Source organism: Eucalyptus grandis, chromosome 3, assembly GCF_016545825.1.
Source record: "Eucalyptus grandis isolate ANBG69807.140 chromosome 3, ASM1654582v1, whole genome shotgun sequence".
Classification (NCBI taxonomy): Eukaryota; Viridiplantae; Streptophyta; class Magnoliopsida; order Myrtales; family Myrtaceae; genus Eucalyptus; species Eucalyptus grandis.
Genome location: NC_052614.1, coordinates 51,503,703 through 51,522,281, shown reverse-complemented (window position 1 = coordinate 51,522,281; position 18,579 = coordinate 51,503,703). Strand labels below are relative to the sequence as shown.

The 18,579-nt window shown below is 37.9% G+C and overlaps 2 protein-coding genes and 1 long non-coding RNA gene across 4 annotated transcripts; 1 reads left to right on the top strand and 2 right to left on the bottom strand.

Moving 5' to 3' along the window:
* Positions 1-1,238: 1,238 nt before the first annotated feature.
* LOC120291944 (adenine phosphoribosyltransferase 5-like) lies at positions 1,239-7,382 on the bottom strand. The gene is made up of 4 exons (XM_039309761.1): positions 7,249-7,382; positions 6,987-7,097; positions 6,567-6,659; positions 1,239-1,339 (listed from the first exon to the last, which is right to left on the bottom strand). Exons 1-4 carry the CDS (start codon positions 7,337-7,339, stop codon positions 1,239-1,241), a joined length of 396 nt encoding a protein of 131 aa, XP_039165695.1. The 5' UTR covers positions 7,340-7,382.
* A 4,352-nt stretch (positions 7,383-11,734) lies between these two features.
* Positions 11,735-14,073, bottom strand: LOC104437655 (peroxidase 27-like). The gene is made up of 4 exons (XM_010050643.2): positions 13,814-14,073; positions 13,239-13,424; positions 12,495-12,660; positions 11,735-12,310 (listed from the first exon to the last, which is right to left on the bottom strand). Exons 1-4 carry the CDS (start codon positions 14,036-14,038, stop codon positions 11,904-11,906), a joined length of 984 nt encoding a protein of 327 aa, XP_010048945.2. The 5' UTR covers positions 14,039-14,073; the 3' UTR covers positions 11,735-11,903.
* Positions 13,366-17,684, top strand: LOC104437654. 2 transcript variants are annotated; one of them, XR_005549825.1, is made up of 4 exons: positions 13,366-13,507; positions 13,586-13,650; positions 13,841-17,167; positions 17,443-17,684. It is a non-coding gene; the product is annotated as an uncharacterized LOC104437654 (long non-coding RNA). The 2 variants fall into 2 exon arrangements; XR_724452.3 differs by having other exon boundaries at positions 13,423-13,650; positions 13,841-17,568.
* The last annotated feature ends 895 nt before the right edge of the window (positions 17,685-18,579 follow it).

Here is an 18,579-nt window from a genome sequence, read left to right as displayed (position 1 = left end):
GTTTTGAAGCTGACAAAACTTATCTAAATTCTATTATGAAGATTGCCAAACTTTTGTGTCAAGTCTACCTTATATCAGAAGTCTGTCCACTCTGACGAGTTTCTAACTAAACGCAATAATGAAAACTTAATCAAACTTAGGATTATTTTCTTCAAGGTTTTAGTATGTACAAGATATATTAGGCTTTCTGGTTGAAAATATCACTTACCATATTGGTTATCTTAATTAGAATCAATTTCGAAGAAGCAAATCATTTTGGAATGTAAGCTTATTTAGAAAGAATCTACTTATGAAAACCAATATCTTGATTGTATGGCGAACATGATTAACATGCTTTCATTTCAATCTTCAAATAGCTCGAGATCTCCTTGATTGTTTCTGTCCAACGGGTTGATTGGAAGAATTCCTCTGGAAAGTGCCAACGGTCAACAAGGCATGAAGGAGTATTTAAGGAAGATTTTCAAGTCATTCGAAAAGATCGTGAAAGAAGAATTCTAAAGTCTGAAGCTTCCAATTCTCTTGTCCTTCATCTTTCAGTACTTAAATTTGTATTCGAAAGTGAGAAACTCTAGAGAGTGATTTTGTGAGAACAATAGAAACACCTCACTGAAAAGTCGAGATCACAGTGCTGTAACATTCTCTTTCGATTTATAGTAGAAACTAGCTAGAAGGCTATCAGTGTGGGAGAGTGGATGTAGGCTTGATCTAAACTAAACCACTATAAGTCTTGTGTTATTTTTTTTCTTTCATAAACTTTTTACTTTATTTGCTGCGATATACTTCTATGCTTTGAGATAGTTGTTAAAGTCTGAATCTTTCTGCAAATTCTGTAGTCAATCAGACTCAGTTTAAAAGTTAAGCATTTTTACTGCATTTCGTAAAAATCTATTTTCACACTTATTCACCCCCCATTAGGTGTTCTACTAGCCCTTTCAGAAGTATGGTTGGGGAAACTTATTAATTATTTCGGATTATGTATATTTGGATGTCATAAGTATGCTCATGCGAATGATGTTAAGCTTGAGTCTACGGCAAAGAAGTATATATTTCTGGATTATACATATGGGGTAAAAGGTTACTAACTATGGTGCACTAATCCCATATTACCCGGTTTTCTAATCAGCAGAGACGTGATATTCGACAAGATTGCAATGCTTCAATAGAGGAGTTCTGAGACACAACTAGTAGAGCAAACAGATCATTGTGTTATTAGTGAGGTGGAGCATCAAGTGGAGACTCTAGAGACCCTCGAAGGTAACAGAAATTGAGACTGCAGATGAAGTCGTAGTTCCTAAAGTCGGTGATAGTGAATAATCAGTAAAGCCATAGCACACTATAGCTGCAGATAGACAGAAAAGACAAATTAAATCACCAGTACGTTACAGTTATACATATATTACTTATGTATTGACTGTAGGTGACGAGGTGAAGTCAGATAAGCTTTCATCTTACTCTAAGGCAATGGCTAGTTCTGAGTTGTCGCAATGGCTAGAGGCTATGAGTGAAGAGATGGAATCACTCCATTGAAATCAGATATGGGAGCTTGTCAAAGTACCAAAGAGCCAAAATATTATCGAAAGTAAATGGATTTTTAAATGGAAAGAGTGCATTCTTAGTGTCGAGATAGCGAGGTATAAGGCAAGACTTGTAGCGAAAGGGTATACACAGCGTGAAGGTGTTGACTATAATGAGGTGTTCTCTCTTGTGATAAGACACTTTTATTCGTGTTTTATTTGCCTTTGTTGCTTCGTAGGATATTGAGTTAGAGTAGCTAGATGTGAAAACTGCGTTTCTTCATAGTGAGTTGGAGGAGCAAATTTATATGAGACAGCCAGAGGGATTTACTATTTCGGGTAAGGAAGATCATGCTTACTTGTTGAAGAAATCTTTATATGAGCTAAAATAGTCTCCTAGGTAGTGGTATAAGTGTTTTGATGTTTTCATGGCTAGTTAAGATTACTCGAAAACTCAGATGGATAGCTACGTTTACTTTAGGAGATTGGAAGATGGTTTTTTTTATTTATCTACTTTTATGTGTTGATAATATGTTGATAGCAACCAAGAATATGTCTGATATTGATGTACTGAAGAGCAATTAAATGTTGAATTTGAAATGAAAGACTTAGATGCTGCAAATAATATATTGGGTATGAAAATTTTGCGTGACGGGACTATATGATTTTTACGTCTATCTCAGAAGAAATATATTGAGAAGATCGTGGCTTGTTCTAATATGCAATCAGCAAAATCTGTACGTATACCTTTAGCGAAACACTTTAAACTTCCAGATAAATTATTACCGTAGATGGAGGAGGAGGAGTATATGTCCCATATTTCTTATTCTAGTGCCATGGGTAGGATTATGTATGCTATGGTGTGCACTAAGCCTGATATTTCACAAGTTATGAGCATGGTTAGTCATTATATGAAGCATTCTGGTAAAACTCATTGGGAAGCTATGAAGTTGATCCTCAAATATTTGAAGGGGACAATAGATGTGAGTATAATGTATCAAATGGACAACAATGACAATGAGACCACTGTTTGTGGATTCGAATCACGCCGGTGACTTGGATGATCGTAGATCTTTAGCAGGGTACGTATTTATGCTAGCAGGTAGTGTAGTTAGTTGGAACGCATCTTTGCAAGATCACATTGCCTTGTCTTTGATTGAGGCAGAGTATATGACACTAACCTTTGTAGCGAAAGAGGTGATATGGTTACAAAGTTTGCTCTTGGATTTTGGGTTAGAACAAAAAAGTGTGGATATACACTATGATAATTAAGGTGGGATATATTTGACGTATAATCCAATTTATCACGAGCGAACGAAGTATATCAACATTAGGTACCGCTTCATCTGAGATATCTTAACTAAAGGTAATGTTATTATTAAAAAGATTGCTATAATAGATAACCTGGCAGACATGATAACTAAGTCTGTTCATTTAGTGAAGCTTAAATTCTGCTTGAGCTTTATTGGCATCTGTGGAGAGTGAGCGCTCGTTGGGGTGTTGGGAGAGGGGCATGTATGATGAGCACTATAACTTAGTTTCAAACATCGAGCCAATGTGGATAATTGTTAAATTATGTCTCGAGTTTGAGCGTTTGCAAAATGCAGTCCGTTTGGATAAAATTTTTACATGGTTGATCATAAATATATTTTTCTGATGAAGATAATATTCAAGATTATGCACAAGAAAAGAAATTCGAAATTCTTTTTGGGTCTTAGATGTTGTCGGTCAACAGAAGAAGATTCGTTGGACTTCATGAAGGTTTACAAAAGAGGAAATATATAAAATAAAAGAAAAAGTAAGGATTTCTTTACCTTAGCTGCAACGTCCAATTCCCATTGATGAAAGAAAGAGACAGTGGGACCAAAGTCAAAGTTGTTGACTTTGGGCACACATATAAGAACATAATACGAGCTCTTCCTTTTGCGAAAAATCTAGAGAGCGCCACATGACGAAAGAAAAAAAGGCAAGAGCCGTGGGTCAAGGAGAAGAGTCACGCCGCATGAAGCTTGGAACAAAAAACGTGAATTCCTACGTACGCGGACCAAAGACAAACACTGGAGCACTTGATTTTGGCATACATAGAGCGTTTTGTTTAAAACTTGGACGCTCGATAATTTTGTGCTGTGAGTTTACGTTCAAATGAGTTGTTTATTAATAAACACTTTGGATTTGAGCTTAAATTTAGATGTGGAAAATACTTGAACGTGTGAGCAATTGTAAATTTTGATCCTCCAATTATAGTAGATTATTTGCTATTGACTCTCTCCGTGAACATAGGCACCACCATCGCCCGCAGTGGCGCAACTGGTTTGGGCTCTCTCCCCCTCACGAAGGGGAGAAGTTCGAATTCCAGAAGCATCGTTAGGGATTCTTACCTAGAGTACTGTGATAGTGGGTCATGCGGTCGCTCCTCCAGGGTTTGCTCGCCGGCTGTCGGCTTACGGGTTCCTTGGATTACAAAAATAAAATAAAATGTAAGTACCGATACTTGGACCGAACTACGTAAATTCCTAGTATTCTTATTATTTCTCATTTATTTCTTTGATGATTTTGCATTGACGTAAATTGCAAGATTCTGTTATTTTTGCGTATTATATTTCAACACCATAGAAGGTTTCAATTGTTGCTGAAAATTTCACTAGGCATATTCCTCCCTATGCTGAAGCAAAATTTCAGTATATGGACAAAGGCAACGACTATATTCATGCTGGATAGCCTATGGCAATTCATAATTCATGGAGGAGAGCCTATGCAATTCACAACACAAGTGAAACTCTATGGTTTGTACCATAGAGAGCATGGATGAAACTTCACTGTTTGGTTGCCACTCTGAACTAGATCTATCGGAAAGAGCAAATCAAAATGGCTTAACACTACTCCTCAACCTAAGTGGAAACAACATATGTTCCTGAGTCCCCTACGTTCACACTCACCACACAAAGGTACCATAGTGTGTTGACCTTAAGAATAATCTTCGCAACTAGTGACCATTTCTTGGCCATGGTCTCTTGGGGGTGCATGACAACTGCCTATTTCTGTTCCAGAAACAATTTTTTTATTCCAGACCTGTTTCTGGAATAGAAATCCGTTTGATAGACATATGGGACACATATGAAACAGAGATCATTTACACAGCTTACACTAAGATGACCCCCTCCGTGATCTCTAAGTATATGGGAAACACTACTTCCCCAACACTAGCTTTGTCCATGGTTTGACAGCACTACTAGATCTCTAATGCGGTGGCATCTTTTTACCGCTCCCTAAATGTAAGAAACTGGAGTTACCAGCTCCAGTAATACGGTGGGTACTCGTGCCAAACGCTGTCAACAAAGGAGTGATAGCAAGAAATGCAGTGTGGTATATGGATTTCACTCTGTATATCCTCCTTTAGATTACTCTTAAAAATTTCACTAACTGTTTCTTTTTTACAAACTTTTAAATTTCTGGAGCTTGTTTGGAAGGGGGGAACTTCTTATTACATGTACTTTTTACTTCTCTTCCACAAACTTGAAAATGAACAAAAATGATAAGTTCACAAGAATATTGAAATATATGGTTTTACATGTTAATATGTGAACTTAATGAATGCTTTCAAATGTTGTATAGAAGTCCAAATCGTGAGAGCCACAAGATTTGCTACAAGACAAATTTAATAATAAGAGTCGCGATTAAAAAAAAAAAACTCAAGTTGCATGAGTGCTGCTTGTTTTCACTCTATTCCTAGTCGTGATTTTAAAATAATAAAGGCTGCAGAGTAAATTTATCAAGCTTCAGTATTTTTATTCCAGTTTCAAAACAATGAATGAACATTTAGGTGTTTTCAGCTTTCTAAAACAATGCCCTCAATTTCAAAAAAGATTAAATAAGAAAGGCTTTCAGACACGTTCTACAGCCAACTCTGTTTCCCCTGAAAATGAGAGCAGCAAACTGAAATATTTCCACTTACCAAGGGCCAATGTTGTTAAAATCGTATGAACCGATTCCATTTACACACAAAACGATTCAACTCTTAGCTATGAGCCAGATATGCGTTGGAATCTCATTGAGTATGATTCCCTACAATTTGGTCAGACTCCTAATATTGTGAATGTTTTTATATTACTATTTTATTTATAGAGGCATTATTTTCTTGAATCTCTCACATAGATCATCTGGGGACATCTGACATGATCAGGTGATAATTCTTCCAAATGAGAGTTTATATGTCTTATTACATTCTTTCTATATTATCACATGTAATAGCTAAGCTTCAGTGAGATATCCTTCTATTTAAGTTATTCTATAAAATTCTACAGAATCTAACAATAGACAATACAGCAAATAAGCTATACGATTCACAATTCTCAAATCTCAAATTAACAACATTGCCAAGGGCATCTTAGTTTTTACTTATATATGAGTACTCGAGCAAATCGTTATTAGCATTTGCATTGTTATTAATTTGAGGTTCATATTTCATAAGGCAAACAGCAAACGTGTAACTTTTCAAGATAATATTTCTTCTATCATCCATCTACTTAGTACATTTCCTATTGTGTTAGTTAAACAGACTCGTTAATCAAATTAACCAATCAACACTTGAGCTAATTCATTTTTTATACGGTCGGAATGGAACCCATTTTAGCAAGCGAACCTTAGTTTTGACACTACAGGAAAATTTCTAACGAATACAAAACCTTGCATGTCCTGCCAGACAACTGCATGAATATTCTTGATAGAAGAAATAGTTACAACACTTGGAAGAGCAATTTGAACAAGATTATTTTATCGCAAAAGCTGCACAAATTTACTTCTTTCTAGTACTCCAACAACTATTGAAACTCGAAAGGAATTTCACTGCAAGCAAAACATAATTGTGTGGCCATCCTAGCATCAGCTCCAGTCAAGAGAAAAACATGGGATCTTTCCAGCCACAGCATGCACAATCGTGGCTCTGTATAAAACCACAGCTCAATTTTTTGCACCAGAAACCTACAACGGTTTGAGAAATGCAAGATAAAGCATGTAAAGATTATAAAGAAGACCGAAAAGAAGAGAAACATGAACCTGGCAACTTCCTGGGCTTACACAAAGGAACAAACTTCGTGGCCATAGCTAATGCAATTGCTGGACCAAACGTGAATCCCCTGGCTTCTAACCCTGAGGTAAGATTTTTGTTTTCACCAATTTCAGCTTTGACAGTACTAAGAAATCAACGAGGTCTCACAAAATTATCAAGATAGTTTTTGTCTAACTAATGTACTTTCTCGTGAGATTCTCCCCATTTTCCTCGTTGCCGCTATCCACTCCATAACATTTAGTTTACCAACGCTATAGTTAATGACAATTCCCTTGACTTTACGAAACTAGTGTTAGATCAACTCTAATACAGTTGCCCATCAACACGGACAAAAGAAAAAAATTCAGCCAGAACCAGCAAAATGAAAACTTTACTCTAAATTGGAGATGACAAGAAAACACACATGCCTGAAACGACAGAGATGTCCATGTCACGGTACCGGGCGACGAAAATGTCCACCGTGTCCTTGAACGCCTTGTGATCCAGCAGCAGCGTCGTTATATCTCGGAACATTAGCCCTTCACAAACGGAGGGGCCAAAGCCAGAAACTTTTCAAGAAAATGCGCCAAGAATGGGAAGAAAACCGCCAAAAACCCACACGCAAGAAGAGGAACAAAAGGAACGAATTCGGGAGGCACGAAAAGGTTGGAGATTGAAAGGAACCTGCACCTGGTCTGGGGAAGTCGGGGACGACCCGAATGGCCGGAGAGATGGGCTGGCGCCTGGGGTCTCCTTTCAGCCCCTTCTCAGCTGCGAACATTCTTCCCTCTCTCCCCGTCTCCTTGCGCGCTCTCTCTCTCTCTCTCTCTGTGGAGAGTCTCTGTAAGGGAGCTGAGGGAGTTTATCTGCGCTACTTCATGGGTGACGGGAGTTACTCAGTTGCAGCAGTTGAGTACACGGGGGTAATGAGTCAAGCTTCCGTAGTGGGGAAAGAGAAGGGGTTGTTGGGGGTCTGAAGTGTGCGGGAATTTCTCTTAAACGGTACTTTCGTTTCGAATTTCGATGTGGCTCTGTTAGTTAACTTCTCCGAAAAAAGAAAGAGAAGTCCATTTAGTAACTTTTTATTTATTTATTTTCGAGAATAAATTTATTCTCGAAAATAAATTTTGAATACAATCAAGGAGTAGAAAAATAATATTTCATTGTTTTTGAGAATAATATTTTTTTTCCTTTTCTTCTTCCCTTCTTCATTTAGCCAATGATCTTGTCGAAGGGTCGTTGGCCCTTGGTAAGGCTGAGCCTCCTTGTGGTTGGGGATGTGGTGAGGCCAATCTCGCTGAGTTACTATGAGGGCAACGTCCACCCGGTCTTGCTGCCTCCCTAGCCGGGAAGGCTCTACCGATGAGGTTCGATCTTGCCGGAGGTCAGCAATGCTCCAATGAGGTCATCGGCCTTATTTAGCTCCGTCGTTGGCCTGGTCGAGGTCAACGACCCAAAGGAAGAATGGGAAGAAGAAAAGGAAAAAAAGGAAAAAAATAATAAAATTATTTAAAAATTAAAAGAAATTTTAAATCACAAAATAATTTGAGATTTTATCAAACACATTTATATCTTGAGAATAAAATTTTTGAATAGTTATCATACACGTTCAAATGTTCAAAAGCTCGTCTAGAGAAATAGAAAAAAAATCATTTCTATGTAAAAATTATTATCGGAAACATAGGGATTACCAAATAAACCCTAAGTTGCCCGGTTCTCTATTTATATTCCTGTTGTGGTCCAAAGCACAAGGCAAAAGCAATCGTGTGCGGATCCCTCGACGCTCTCGGTACGTGCTTCACCCGCTCATTTGCTTGTTCGCTGTTCAACGTCTGCCATTGGATGACATTTTTTCCCCCTCAAATAGCATATATTAATTTAGCGAGTTTTGAATATAAGCATCGATCGCTGTTAATTTTAGTTAGATTTACAAGTGTGCGATGCTCTTGAACAGGGTTGACGGACGAGAACCATCAGGAGAGACGATTGGCGTCGTTATTCTCCTTTAGCATTATTACAAGAATTTTTAATATGGGAGTTGATTCACGTTTTTTGGATTAAATAAAGTTGTAACGAACAGCATCCTTAAACACTCAGATGATGTATCAGATTAAGGTAGGGTCGCAATTTCAACGATTTACTCATTATATATGAAATATTTGGAGATGATTGATGTCTCTTTTTAAGGATGTCCCAACAAATATATTCGTGAAAGGAAGATTCTTGTATTTGTGTACCCATTCGCGTGTTAAATTAGCCTTTGCCCTCCTGTTTTTCAGCGAGCCTGTGCTCTATGCTTTCTCTGCTCTCCATAGATAATATATAGGTATAACTAATATCAATTATCCAAATTTAAGCTTTAAAATTGCCTTAGATAAAACCAAATTCCTAGTTAATGTGCGATTAATCCCAATCGGGGTTAAACTGGCCGACATTGAAATATAGGAAACCGGACCGCTGTCAAGTTGAGCCGCCTAATCCGTCATTGACTGGATAATGAATTGAGCCCGTTCTTTGGTTTTTATTTACAATCCACCTCGCCACTTAATTTATCAATTTTAGTGAGATGTCAATTATAAGTGCTTAACTTGTTATTAGGGCTGTCTACTCGACATAATCTATTTATATGATAAAGGCATGTCCCAGAGAGGGAGGGAGGGAGGGAGAGAGAGAGAGAGAGTCCCGGACATTTCAAGTGCCAAAACTTGATATGGGGGATGTTTAAATACCAAAAGTACGGAAATATACACTCAAGTATCAAAATCGGAGCAAAATGAATCAATTAAGTGCCAATGATGATCAATTCTGATCAAAATGCCGATGTGACTTTTTTTGACAAGACAAATGCATTTTGTATGCTGATGTGGCTAGGTAAGCTGAAAATGATGTTGCTTTATATACTAACGTGGATAAATAAGCCAAAACAACGTGGTTTTAACTCAAAATTGAACTTTAATATTAATATTAATTAAATTAAAAAAAAAAAAGATTGCAGAAGGCGTTCAACGAGGGCTATGCAAGCCCTTATTGCTGCCTCCCCATTATTGCTAGGAAAGGCCGACGATGGTGGGAGGAGGGTTAGCTAAGGTTGTTAGGCCTTAGCCTGATGACCTTGGTTAACCAACGGCGAGGGCTTGCAAGCCCTCACGCCCCTAGTGGGTAATGGCCCTTGGCTCGGTTGGGAGAGAGCTAGCGACCCTCACCGAACTGGGGAGGGCTTCTAGGTCCTCATTGTCGATTGGCTGTGGTTGCTAGCCCTTGGTTAGGGCTTGATGACCATGGCTAACCCTCCCCTACCATTTTCGGCCCTCCTCGGCAACGGTGGGAGGTGGCGGCAAGGGCTTGTATAGCCCTCGCCGAATGCCTTTTGTAATCTTCTTCTTCTTCTTCTTCTTAAATTTAATTTAACTAATATTTATATTAAAATTCAAATAAGAGACAAAATGGCATTATTTTGGTTTTTCTTTGTTTACTTAGTTTTCTAGTGAGCCACGTAGGCGATTTATATTATTAAAAATAAGCCATGTCGGATTTTCAATACCTTTTGTCAAAGTTGACACTTAAATGTCACATTTAAAAAAAAAAATGGTACTTAAGTGTATCTTTCGAATTTTGTGCACTTAGTATCTTCTTGTATTAAGTTTGGACATTTGCGCTGTACTTCTACCTAGAAAAAAGAGGTACGCTGTAGATATAATATAATGCAATAGATGTAAATCATGCATTAAGAAGAGCATTTCGTCGCTAATACAAACTCATGCTAATTACAAATACAATCACGACACGTCCATGAATTATTAAACCGTTCTCTTTAAGTGACCACTTAAAAAAGAGATTTATAATTTCTACTAAAATTGGCGTTTCTAAATTCATGTATAAGTAACCATTTAAGAAAACTAAGATGCTACGCCCATTAAATTTGTTGAATCCGAATTGAAGAAGAGCCGGTACACATAAATCCACTTCCGTCTTCTACATGGTACGTAAATTTTCATTACTCATCTATCGCTCACATTCACTCCATCAAAATGTATAATCATAATTTTAGGGGGAAAAACCAACAAATCATCCGAATTAACATTAATATAATCGCAAAATTGCATGCCAAATTAAAAAAAAATACTAAAACTTTCAAAAACAAGAAAAAAAGAAAACACAAACAAAGAAAAACAGGCGAAGGGTTGGCACTTCAACAGGGGTTGTGGGCCGTCCGGCCCGTCCCCATATCTAGGCAAGCTGAGGCGCCAGCGACCCAGCCAACAATGGCTGGGCATGGGGCGGTGGCCACAAGTGGGAAAGTGCTACAAGCTCTCCACCTGTATTTTTTCTTTTTTATTTAATAAGTTTTATCCTTTTTTTTCATTTATGAGTTTTTTTTATTTGAAGAAAAATAAAAAGGAAAAATAAAAGATAAAAAAATGTAAAGGATGAAAATCCCATTTATTTGCTAGTGAGGTCAAGCCCCGTTCTTTGAAATTGACATGTCCATTTTAGATCTTAGAGAAAATATGGGTATTTCAAGCCATGTCAATCTTGAATTCATTATTTTTGTTGCTCATACAAACAAATCTTGATTTTCATAAATAGAGTTTTGATTAAGCAAGATACCTTGCCTTTCGAAATTTTGTTAATTAATCAAGATGTCTTGACTAGGGAATTTCGTTGCAAAACAATCTTTAACATTGAGAAACAATCAATACTTTTCTATGAGGAAATTCGGGTCAGATCGTTATGATATAACCAATGGAGTTTATATATATAGTCAAGAATAGATTTCGTAATCTGAAGATATTTAGCTTTAGCATAGAGTCTAAAGAAATGATTTACTGTGATAATAGTCGTGTAAAAATATTGCAGACATCCACACTGTTGCTCTGATGATATCCATGCAATAATATATGATATCCAGGAAATAACTATTTAAAGTTACAGCCATAATACTCAACTTGGACAGAGCTAGAATATAATCAAGATTGATATAATCTTCTCTTTATGATTAGTTTCTAAAAGCAAACACTTTAAAATGCATTTACCAGATTCAAAATAAACTACGGAAGATTTTGTTAACTTTAAAATATATTAGTAGGTTTTCTTAATGTACTTGCTGTGTCAAAACTCTTAGAGAAACCTAACACAGAACGAACAGAAAACAAATAACACAAAAGAACGAATGATGTACAAAATGACAAACAAAATAAACAACAAAAATATTTGTTGCAAATGAACAAAATATCGAGGAATTATCTATATGTAAAATCATAATAATTGATATGGGCCCTTTCCAAAACAATCCATTATTTCCATTCGTCCATGCTCAATTTTGGGCCTTCCTCATCGATCCTCAATTAATTAACCTTTGTACACACTTTTCTAACTTCACCAGCCGTTTTGGTGAGCACGCCAATTCGACCCATTTTCACCATCGACACTCCAAAGTCCTTGAAGAAAGTGGATCCACCGGTCTTGATCTGGAAGTCAAGGTACGCCTTGGTTTGTTTGTCATCGAGAAGTGCAGCGTCCGAAGTGAAGAGCCCTCTTCTCTTCAGGATGAGATCGAAGTATTTGATGTCGAACGTTCTCGCACTTCCCGGGTCCATCTCGACAAGAGTGGTTTGGTCATTCGGCTTGCAACTGAGCTTTAGTCTTGCTATATAGTTGGAGTCGAGCGTGGGGTCGGCGTCGCCCTTTCCGGTGAAGTTGTAGAGGCGGTTGGAGAAGGCAGCGCAGTGTGAATTTCCAATGGTGTGCCCACCTGGTCAATTGGAAATTGGAATTGGCATTGATCTAACGTTACAAATTACATTTTCTCTCTGTGCCGCTGATTGCGTTCATGTATCTCGTGCTCAAATGGCAGTCTTTTTCTTGATAAACTTACGTGAATTTCTCCAAAATATTGGACAAAGCATGTGAAGCAGTAATTGGAGATTATGTATTACCTGATAGGACAACAAGGTCCTTCGCACTAAGGCCTCTCTTTGCAAAATCTGCTTTCAGAGTTGTAATGTTGGTCGATGGTGGTATTAAATCCCTAAGTGCCTCCTCCAAAATAGAAACGTACCCATCTCTTCGTCCGGTTTCCACATCATAGAAAAGTCCTCCGGTCTACAGCGACAACACAAGAAAAAAAAAAAAACTCCAATATCTATATAAAAATGTTTTTCTCATCCAAAAAAATAAAAATAAATTGTGGGTACTTATCCTCTATGATACGTGTGGCCAATCATAGAAAAGTTCTCTGGTCTAAAGCGACAACACAAGAAAAAAAAAACCCAATATCTATATAAAAATGGTTTTCTCATTCAAAAAAATAAATAAATTGTGGGTACTTATCCTCTATGATACGTGTGGCCAATCATAGAAAAGTCCTCCGGTCTAAAGTGACAACACAAGAAAAAAAAAAACCCAATATCTATATAAAAATGGTTTTCTCATTCAAAAAAAAAAATAAATTGTGGGTACTTATCCTCTATGATACGTGTGGCCAATCATAGAAAAGTCCTCCGGTCTAAAGCGACAACACAAGAAAAAACAACCCAATATCTATATAAAAATGTTTTTCTCATTAAAAAAAATAAATAAATTGTGGGTACTTATCCTCTATGATATGTGTGGCCAAAATTTGCTTTCCACAATCAAATTGAGGACAAAATATTGAGGAGATGATTTATGAATATGCGCACCGCGACGACAATATCTCTAGTGACAAGGGCCAAGATGTCAGCACACGAAACGATGCCAGGGCATGCCTTCTCCAACGCTGTTTTGACTCTATCAATCTCTTGGTAACCTCGAAGGCCAAGCTTCCGAATCGCGTACTTCTCGGATTGATAGGTCGGGGATTCCAGTAGCACCGAACCTTCACAGCCCTGTGGAAAAGCCCAGAACAAAGCATCATTCAACCGAGAGTTCATGAAAACAATAGTTCGCAACCATGGACGAATCTAGCGAAGTATGTTGAGAGCTGAATACCATTTACTGGCATGACTAGTTCTAATACCCATTTTCCATTTTATCATATTGTTATCAGGTAAGCCAATTTTGTAAATCTTGATGCATCCCTGCCATGCTTTACCCCTTCAGATGAAAGCCCAGGTTCTAACTTCTCACCCTCTTTTTTTTTTTTTTTTTTTTGCCAATTACTACTCATCTTAGAATCCGAACTTTAGTTACATGCAACTAGTCAAGTTATAAGAAAATGGTAAAACTTCAAACGCGTAGTGGGAAGAGGAGCATGAGAGCTCGCTCTCTTACTTACCCTAACGAAGCAATCGTGAAAGTGCAGCCTCAAAATAGGGCCGGAGAGACTCGGATCGATGGACAAGACTTGGCCGATGACTTCCTTCACGATGGCCTCTGCGTTTGGGCACGCCTTCTGGTAAAACCCTACTTTGAGACCGTGACCTTGAGCAACCTCAGGGACAAGAAAAAAGAACATCAATTGAAGCAACAGACAAGACAAGAGGAGCTTTGGACAAGGCATTCTTTGGTGCCAAGAAGAACTATGATTGTTATCACTTAATCCGAGTGTCTGGCTGTGGACGTTCCGCGAGCAAACCGCTTTGTCTTTTATAGGGAGAATTACAAAAAAGTGTTAAACTTGTTGCAATTAACCAATATAGTTCTGAACTTTCTTTTTTTTCACCCAATTGAGTCCTAAAACTTTTATATTTTTGTCGGTTCGAATCATCCGACCAATTTTGATAAAAAAATCTATAACATGACGCTAGCCGTTCTACATAGGTATAATCGCCGACGTGGACAATTGTTGATAATATTTTAATATTTTATTCAAATTTATTTATTTATTTTCTTTTTCTTTTCATTTTTCATTTTTTTTCTTTTTCTTTTTTTTTCCTTCCCTTCCTTTTTCCTCTAGCTGCTTGTTGACCTCAATGATTGGCAGGGGCAAGCTTCACCTCGCCAGTCATTGGCGAGGTCGAGCCTCACCCTCGCCAATGGTCGGTGGGGGTGAGCTTCGCTAGAGGTTGGCAAGGTCAACCTAAGGTCAACCTCACCGACCGTTGCCTCTAGTTGGTTGCTGAGGCCCAACGACCAACTAGAGGAAGAAGGAAGAGAAAGAAAATAAGTAAAAAGTTGTGACATCGCGAAATTTCAGAAAAAAGAATTATCGGATGAAAAATTGGAGATTGAAGAAAAATAAAATGATAACAATATTATTATTATTTTCTCTCTCTCTTTCTCTTTCTCCTCTCCTCTATGCTTCCCCCTCCTTCGCACGCAATTTCTACCCCCACTTACGGTAACTTTTTCTCCTCTCTTTCTTCTTTTTCTCCCTCTCTCTCCCACTTTTCCACCCCCTCACCTACACCACTCTTCTGCTGCAATTTCCTGCAACTTCCCCCTCCCTTTTTTTTTTAATTATTGTTTCTCTCTCTCACTTTCCTCCCTTCCTCCTCTCAACAACCCCATTCCCACGTCCCTCTTCTTCTTCACTTTTTCTCTTTAGTGTCTTTTCTGTTTTGCTCCCAAAAACAGCACCGTGTGCTACTGTCTTGTCCCAAACCAGCCACCATCATGCGCCATGGCCATGGGCCATCACTGTCCGCAAGCCGCCATCCACCGCCGCCGAGCCGCACCACCCATCTGCAAGCCGTTCGCCCGCCGTTCTTGCCAAATCAGAAACCACCTCCGCTGAGACCCACTTTTTCCGAGTGCCTCCATGACATTTTGGACGTAACCGTGCGTAGCCCTCGCCACCACCGTTGCGCTCATGTCATCGGAACTCCTAATCCTTTGATTAGTGCCTAAACTTACTTAGGAGGCTGATTAGGTTTAAGATTGGTTTAGGATGGCTTAAATAGAGACTAGTAATGATTTATAATAGTTAGATTAGTATTAGAATGGGTTAATATTAGTCAAATCAGGGAGATTTGCATCGTTGGGGATGATTTGGGTGAAAACAGAGGCTGTTCTTCAGAACTGGTTCCTGGATGTCTGCTGTTTGTGATTTTTGTAGATTGAAATCAGTCGCGAATCTGAAGCCGATGTCTTCTAGATAAATATTTTAGATCTCTCAAGATACAACATATATTTTTTCTCAAGATTTTTAAGGACTTATAAGTAGGAGATATTAGCTCCGCCATTTTCGAACAGAACTGTAATTTTCGCTGGAACAGGTGACCTTTTAGGATTCTAGGGGTTTTATTGACTCTTGGAGTTCGAATTTTAAAATGGTTTCTTCATAAAAATTGTTTTTCACCTCTTATAGTTTAACATACTCAAATTTCAAATCAAATTGACGTGTTTAAGACCTTGAACCAAACTGATTTCGGAAAACTGACTTTCTGAGAATGGACCTAACTTTGGCGCTGGATTGAGTGATTTACTGGGCCGAATATAGAAGGATCTGGGTTTAGATGTCTGCATGAAAATGTTCATTTACGGGTCCTTTACAATATATTCAAATTTGGGAATTTTCTGAGCTCTATTGGTTAGGTTTCTGGATTTAAATTTAGAGATGCGTGAAGACCCGATTTCTACCAATTAGGACCGATGTTAGTTTGGTGATGGTTCTTGATACTTTGCTTGTTTTAATTAAATTTTTTAATGAATTGTGGATTTAATTTAATAGTTACTTAATTCTGGAATTTCACTGTTCGCGCGAACTGTTCACGAAAACACGGTTCACGTGCACCATTCACCCGAGAATGAAAAGTGATCTAATTTCATGTGTATTGATTTTATGAAGTGAATGAATTGATTTTATGAAGTGAATGAATGTATAAATGCATGGACATCCGCGTGAATTGGGTGATGTTTTGTGTAATAGTATAGTGATTGGAGATTGTTGGTATTTAATTAGAAAATACTATGTGTCAGATTTTGGATGCCAAAAGTGTTTTTAAATACTATACCAAATTGTGGGATTTTCAAAGAGATGACACAAATTTTTTTGTTCGATCTAACCGTGTCCCCGCACTAAATTATTTTACCATATATTTCTAATATGAAGAAAATAGGCCGGGATCACCATTTTAATTGAGGTATTTGAGTGTAATGCACGGTATCCTGGCCGAAATTGAATGATATGAGATGCCGTCACGAGCCTTTGGGGCCGGACGATGCTCCTTCGGGAATGCCCCACGTCAACGGATGCCGGTCACAGTGGATGCTGGGCTGATGCTCCTTCGGGAATGCCCCACATCAACGGATGCCAGTCGCAGTGGAAGCTGGGCCGATGTTTCTATATGGAATGACATCTAGATGTAGACGTTGCCGTGCTTGATGGTGCAAAACGATGCCCAATTATGCCAGAAGACCGTTATCTGTTTTATTGACTGGGATCCATGTGATCGATCGATGTGTGCTGTGTGGTGCCATAATGTGTAAGAACGCATGAGAATCATGGCATCTTTAGTTCTAGTCATGCATGAGTTGAGCACATTGTTTATGACACGCACGCATGAATCGATAACGTGTTTCACATATGCTTCCGCTATACTAAGAACAAAGCCTTGAGGGGTGGCCTGGGATGGCGGTTCATCCGTGCCAGTACAGGGTCCAAAGAGGACAATACTAGGCTGAGATGAGGGATGGCGGTGCGTCCGCGCCTCTACCTCAAACAACGCGTTTGTGTGGCAATAGCCAGGTGAGATCGCTTATAACGCGATTCGTATGTGATTGATAAACTGCATCATCTAATGGTCATGTGCATTGTGTGTATCGTGCTGAGCTATGACGTGCAGGGTATGGCATACCAGGTAAGGATGTATGTGAATCGACTATTGATTGTTGATTGTTAATCCTTGGTTTTTTTTTTGTTCTGAAGAGATACCCCGAGTTGAGTTGGTGTACTAATCAGGGGACTAGGGGAAGAACTCGCTGAGATTTACATTTCACTGGTTATTGAATAACAACTTTCAGGTCCTAGTGTGAAGAACTTGGAGTTTGAAGCGAAAGGGTCAGGAGCATAGGTGACTCAGTAATCCTTTATGAGATAAACCTTCTGTATAAGCTTGGGGTGTTTATGAAAGTGTATTTGATTTGAAACTAGTTGTCCTACTTTCCTATCCCATGTTTGTTATTGTCAGGGGATTAGTTAATTTGTTTCTGCATGTGTAATAAAATGAAAAGGGTCAGCGACTAGTCTTGGGAATGTTGCAAAATTCTATCGACCACTGAGGGTTGTACACGCACTCGAGGTTCGGGCGTGACAAAAGTTATTATAAAAAATTACTCATATTAGCGTTAGTAATATTACATAGGACGACCGTCATCTATATCAATGATTTTCGGCCAAAATTGACCTGGATGGACTAAATTGACATATAGATGCAAAATTTTAAAACTTAATTGGTAAAGAAAATGTTTAGAATTGAATTTACATAATTACAATAGATTTATGATTTTTTTTGTAATTCCCTTGTTAAAAGCCCAAGAGATTTGTTCATGAAACGTCCGCAACCAAACATTGAAATCAAGCGATAACAATTTATCCACACCCGTCCATTTTCAATCTGAATTTGCACGAGTTGTCGAACTCACGAGTGCCCGCACCAATCGTTTGTATTTAGAATACTCGCGGGTCAAGTATCGAAAACTAGAAAAAGTAGAGGATCCTAGTAGCAAATCGATGAAAATGTTCATTGACCAAAATAGCCCACGGCAGCCCAGCCCCACCCCCCCCCAAAAAAACCAACAACAACAACAATAATAATAATAATAATAATAATAATAATAATAATAATAATAATAATAATAATAATAATAATAATAATAATAATAATAATAATAATAATAATAATAATAATAATAATAATAATAATAATAATAATAATAATAATAATAATAATAATAATAATAATAATAATAATAATAATAATAATAATAATAATAATAATAATAATAATAATAATAATAATAATAATAATAATAATAATAATAAAAAAAAAAAAAAATCTCCATTAACTTGCAAAGGCCACGTTCATTCCGTGGCGTAGCTAGAAGGGGCGGCGGCGTTGGGGAAATTACAGGGTCAAAATCTGCGATTGCCTCTCTATC

What these genes read in the sequence shown, in the direction of transcription:
- LOC120291944 (XM_039309761.1), bottom strand. Translation starts at nt 7,339, where the DNA reads ATGTTCGCAGCTGAGAAGGGGCTGAAAGGAGACCCCAGGCGCCAGCCC. An exon ending in GGACATCTCTGTCGTTTCAG is followed by an intron (nt 6,660 to 6,986) that starts GCATGTGTGTTT and finishes ATCTTACCTCAG; the next exon opens with GGTTAGAAGCCAGGGGATTC. An exon ending in TAAGCCCAGGAAGTTGCCAG is followed by an intron (nt 1,340 to 6,566) that starts GTTCATGTTTCT and finishes GTCTATCTGCAG; the next exon opens with CTATAGTGTGCTATGGCTTT.
- LOC104437655 (XM_010050643.2), bottom strand. Translation starts at nt 14,038, where the DNA reads ATGCCTTGTCCAAAGCTCCTCTTGTCTTGTCTGTTGCTTCAATTGATG. An exon ending in TTCACGATTGCTTCGTTAGG is followed by an intron (nt 13,425 to 13,813) that starts GTAAGTAAGAGA and finishes GCTTTTCCACAG; the next exon opens with GGCTGTGAAGGTTCGGTGCT. An exon ending in GGACCTTGTTGTCCTATCAG is followed by an intron (nt 12,311 to 12,494) that starts GTAATACATAAT and finishes CCAATTGACCAG; the next exon opens with GTGGGCACACCATTGGAAAT.